This window comes from Aythya marila (assembly GCF_965140915.1).
Source record: "Aythya marila genome assembly, chromosome: 1".
NCBI lineage: Eukaryota > Metazoa > Chordata > Aves > Anseriformes > Anatidae > Aythya > Aythya marila.
In genome coordinates, this window is record NC_139042.1 from 128,052,348 (window position 1) to 128,057,701 (window position 5,354).

The window sequence follows — 5,354 nt, forward strand, 5'->3', positions numbered from 1 at the left end:
GTAGATGTTTCTTCCCCTTTAACATTATCCTCCCACTTTCTCTTCACCCTTTCCTCCCCTCTTCCCTTGTACCCACATATACAGACAGCATCCTAAATTGTCAGAATTGTTAGAGCTGCAAAGAATGTAAATATATTCTACTTAAACTAAACAGAGTAGCTGTGTTTTCCTGCTATATCAATTAATAATGTACATTTTCTTCATCAGGTTTTCAGTAAGGCTTTCAGTAAGATGAAAGTGAGCAAGTCTGTCTTTTTCTTAGCACTTCAGTATAATCCCATCTGCTTGCAAACTCAGGATGTGAACACTGCAACACAATGTTGAAAAGGGCTGGAAACTTGGTCTTTAATCAGGGTAGCATAATTCAGTGTAATCTCTCCCAGGCATCGTTGAAGTGCAGCTCCCTCTTGTTGATGAAAGAATGGGAGAATGGATACATCAGTCTGAGAAGCAGCAAGAAGCAGCCCTTTTTTTCTGCCCACAGAGTCATCCCTCCTAGGCTGAATTCCCCAAAAGGCTGTCTGCCATAACACTGAAGATACTGAGTAGGGAAATTTTTGAAAGTATCTCTAGGAGTGGGAGGTGAAATGTAGGAACAGGACTGAGAATGAATGTGGGTTTCTCTGAGGGATGCTTGAAAGTGTGGGAAAGGGTTAGCATGCATATGTCCCTCTAGGTAGTTGGTTTGGTTGTGGGAGCCTGCAGACACTGGTCTCATGCAATGACAGGTCATGTAAACTGAAGGTGGTTGCACGGAAAGTCTAAATATTATCCTTGTGGGGTGAGTTCCCTGAAAGGGGGGCTTGCAGATGGAGAAAGGGCAGGTATTTATGTTTGAACACATGCAGGAACAGCACACTGAATGAAAAACCTATAGAGTTGAGGGAACAAACACAGGTGCTGTCAAGTCATCTGTTTTTTGTTGTGTTACTGATACTATTATTGTGCAGATGAAAGCACAGCCTGTGCATCTGTGGATGCCTGTGATTTGGCCCCATGATGGAGACATATTCATTAAGAAGAATCCAAAGGTGTTTGCTGTGATGGCCAGGCACTGCAGCTCCTGGAGTGCAATTTATTAATTCCAATTGGCATTGCCTCTGGGAGATCTATGTGAACCTGTCTAGGGATGTTTCCTCTTTAAATAAAAGATTAGTCCCAAGGCAAGGTTTGGAGGGGAAATATCTTGCATTAGAGGAGCTGACATAGCTGGAAAAGCAGACTAGTTTCCAGCATGCAAGACCTTCCTTCGGTTATCATCCCTGATATGCAATGATAACAGGTCAGCTGTTATTTGTCAGGGTGCACAGGTGTGCCTGTATTTATTGCAGAGTTTTCCTGTTCCAAAGGGTATTGTAATACACTTTAGCAGTTTGATATATTCCTATAAATCAAAGGCCCATTATTTTCAAAGGGCTGCTCTAGAAAACATATCTGTAATTTTGCTTCTAGGAATTACTCATGTGAGTAAAGTGATCTTTTACTTCACCTGCACAATGGCGTAATAGGACAGTGATTCTGTGCTCAGATCTCAGAGGTACATTACAGAACATGACCATGTCATAGACAAATTATCATTTGCAATAATCATTCAAATTAATCCTGGTTTTCTATTTTGGTGTGGTTTCTAATGTCTTTGGGCATATTTCATATACAGAGGTAATGGATTAAATTAAGTGAAAACCCATTTATCCCAGTGAATCTAGGTAAAGTGTTTGATTGTCTACAAGTACTACCACAAGGATTCAATAAAAATGTCTCTGCAGTGATACCACCTGAAAGGCAAAGTGTTTTTTCACTTAATATTTCCTACACTTGGCATTGTCAGAAACCCAGAAACTCTAGAAGACGATATGTATATGTTTTAATCCTACACTATTTGTGTACATATTGAGAATATTTTCCAGTAGACCTTGCATAGAATAGATAAACTCATGGTTTGAATAGAGAAAATAAGATCTTAGCATTGATTACTGATTTGTAATTGAAGTCGTCATATCATATAAAGCTGCTTCAATTCATTTTCTCTAATAAAATGTGCATCTATTGAAACGTATCAGCCTTGGATGTGGTTTTAAAGATGCATCACGGGGAAAGCATGGTCCCAGACTGCAATTACTAACATTGTTTTCCGCTGGCTTTAGAAACACCCTTTGGAGCTGCGTGGTGAGGGTGAGGGGGAGGCTGGGGAGCAAAGCAAAGCAAAACAAAACATCCCCAATCCCTTTCTTTGTTCTCAGTGCGCTGGGGGAGCGGCCGGGGGGGGGGGGGGGGGGGGGAATTCCCGGTGCTCTCGGTTATGATTTTCCTGATGGGTGGAGCGGGGTCGGATAGCCGGAGCCCCCCCTGCGCGCAGCCCCTTTGGCAAGTCATCCACGCGTGGGGGCCGCACGGTAAACCCAGCTGCAGGATCGGGGGGCTGCGGGGGCTGCGGGGCGGGGCGGGTCCGGGACGCGGCAACCCGGAGGATGGAGGGGGATGCGCGGAGGAGAAGGGATCCTCGTTGACGTCAGGCGATCGCGGTGATCTCCCCTTCATATCCGGGTCCCCGGGCGGCTCCCCCGGGCCGCTCGGCGCTGCGAGGCGGGGGCCGCCCGGAGGTGGCCGGCGGCGACCGCAGCATGCCCGCCTCCCGCCGCCGCTGCCCATGGAGATCGCGCTGGTGACTCTGGAGAACGGCGGCGCCACGGCTATCGCGGGCGGCGAGGATGTCGCGACCGGCGGCAGCGGCGGCGGCAGCGGCAGCAGCGGGCGGTCTCGGCGACGGAGCGACCTGCTCCACATCGCGGGCTCCGCCGCCGCCGCGCCGCGACTGAGCGACGGCAAGGAGGGGGCACCGCCGGGCCCCCACAGCGCTAGGGCGGGCAGCCTCAACGGGCGGGCGCTGCCGCCCCAGCCGCCCCAACCAGCGCCCCAACCGGCACCTCAACACGAGATGGGACCCCCCGAGGAAGGGGGCCACCGGCGAGGCATGGCCATGGCAGCGGCGGGTGAGGAGGAGGAGGAGGCGGCGACAGCGGCGAGCCGGGGCGCCCTGCACCATCAGCGGGTGCTGATCAACATCTCCGGGCTGCGCTTCGAGACCCAGCTGGGCACCCTCAACCAGTTCCCCGACACGCTGCTGGGAGACCCGGATAAGCGCATGCGGTACTTCGACCCACTCCGCAATGAGTACTTCTTTGACCGCAACCGGCCCAGCTTCGATGGGATCCTCTACTTCTACCAGTCCGGGGGCAAGCTCCGCCGGCCCGTCAATGTCTCCATCGATGTCTTTGCTGACGAGATCCGTTTCTACCAGCTGGGCGATGAGGCCATGGAGCGCTTCCGGGAAGACGAGGGCTTCATCAAGGAGGAGGAGAAGCCTCTGCCTCGCAACGAGTTCCAGCGCCAGGTCTGGCTCATCTTTGAGTACCCCGAGAGCTCCAGCTCAGCCCGGGCCATCGCCATCGTCTCCGTGCTGGTAATCCTCATCTCCATCATCACTTTCTGCCTGGAGACCCTGCCCGAATTCAGAGATGAGAGGGAGATGCCTGTGCCCTTGCCCCCACAAAGCAGAGGTTTGAATGGCACGACTGGGGACCCGCTACCCATGCAGCCACCCAGCAGCCTCTCAGACCCCTTCTTCATCATTGAGACCACCTGCGTGATCTGGTTCACCTTTGAGCTTCTTGTACGCTTCTTTGCCTGCCCCAGCAAACCTGAGTTCTCCCGCAACATCATGAACATCATCGACATTGTAGCCATCATCCCCTACTTCATCACCCTGGGCACAGAGCTGGCCCATGAGCAGCAGCAGCCTGGGGCTAGCAGTAGCAATGGGGGTGGGGGCCAGCAGCAAGCCATGTCCTTGGCCATCCTCAGAGTCATCCGCCTGGTCAGGGTCTTCAGGATCTTCAAGCTCTCCAGGCATTCCAAGGGGCTGCAGATCTTGGGACAGACTTTGAAAGCCAGTATGAGAGAGCTTGGACTCCTCATTTTCTTCCTCTTCATTGGGGTGATCCTCTTCTCCAGTGCTGTCTATTTTGCTGAGGCTGATGACCCTGAGTCTCATTTCTCCAGCATACCCGATGCTTTCTGGTGGGCGGTGGTGACCATGACCACTGTTGGCTATGGGGATATGCGACCTGTCACCGTGGGGGGAAAGATTGTGGGCTCCTTGTGTGCCATTGCTGGTGTGCTCACCATTGCCCTGCCTGTCCCTGTCATTGTGTCCAACTTCAACTACTTCTACCACCGAGAGACTGATCATGAAGAGCAAGCTATCCTCAAAGAAGAGCACAGTAGTGCTCAAGGCAGCACAATGGGGGGAGATGCAAAGAGAAGATCCAGTAAAAACTCTCTGAACAAATCTGTTGTGCACTTGGAAAACAGTGAGGGGTTCAACAATGGCACCAGCTCTTTAGAGAAAACCAATATCAAAGCTAAAAGTAATGTAGATCTCAGAAAATCCCTCTATGCTCTCTGTCTGGACACCAATAGGGAAACAGATCTGTAAGGAAAGGAGAAAATTAGAGATGCACAAAGATTTGCTGCTGTTGGAAACTTACTACTATTCCTATTATTTTCATACCAGTTAGTTTTTTTAATCAGGCTATATTTTATAAATTGATCACTGTCCTGAGCAGTCCTTCAGGAATACATGTTTTTATGTTCTTTTTCCATGACACAAAGGGTCACCTATTTTTAAAATAGACTAAGAATAAGCTATGCTCCATGATGCAGGAGCTGGTAAATTACGAAAGTGCAAAATCTAATTTGTAGAAACTTATTTTAGCAAATAGTGTATGGTTTTAAATGGGTCATTTGTAAGCAATTCAGTTGCTCCGAGTTTAGTATTCAAGATTTGGGGGTTGTGTGTGTGGAGAATGAATGGATTTTGGGGTGGGGGGAAGGATGTGGGTTTTTTTGTACTGTAGTTTCAAACTGAAATTATTCTAATATATTTTATATCTGTATATCTGTATTTATGGGTGAAAAGGGTTTTCTTATTCCTGTGAAATACGACTTCATTAAAGCACTAGGGACATTAGCAGATCAGCACTTTCCGAATTTTCCACTTGTGATCAGTACAGATCTATTTGTCTAGAATGTGAAGTGAATTTGGTGCTCTTAACCCAATAGCAGAAAATGTTTATTTTCAATGATATATTAGTTTCTTTTGAGCCTTAAATTATTAATTATTGCAGATATACTTCTTTATAAATAATTTTATTAATTACCTTACTGTTTCAGAATTTCTAAATATTAGGTCCTGTGCTTTCTGTCCCCTCAGAAAAAAAAAAAAAAGTGCAGCTTTATTATTATTATTATTATTATTATTATTATTATTATTATTATTATTATTATTATTATTA

The 5,354-nt window shown here is 47.9% G+C and overlaps 1 protein-coding gene across 1 annotated transcript; it reads left to right on the forward strand.

Moving 5' to 3' along the window:
• Positions 1–2,630: 2,630 nt before the first annotated feature.
• LOC309884364 (potassium voltage-gated channel subfamily A member 5-like) lies at positions 2,631–4,848 on the forward strand. Its single transcript, XM_082773257.1, has one exon. It carries the CDS (start codon positions 2,648–2,650, stop codon positions 4,493–4,495), a length of 1,848 nt encoding a protein of 615 aa, XP_082629383.1. The 5' UTR covers positions 2,631–2,647; the 3' UTR covers positions 4,496–4,848.
• The last annotated feature ends 506 nt before the right edge of the window (positions 4,849–5,354 follow it).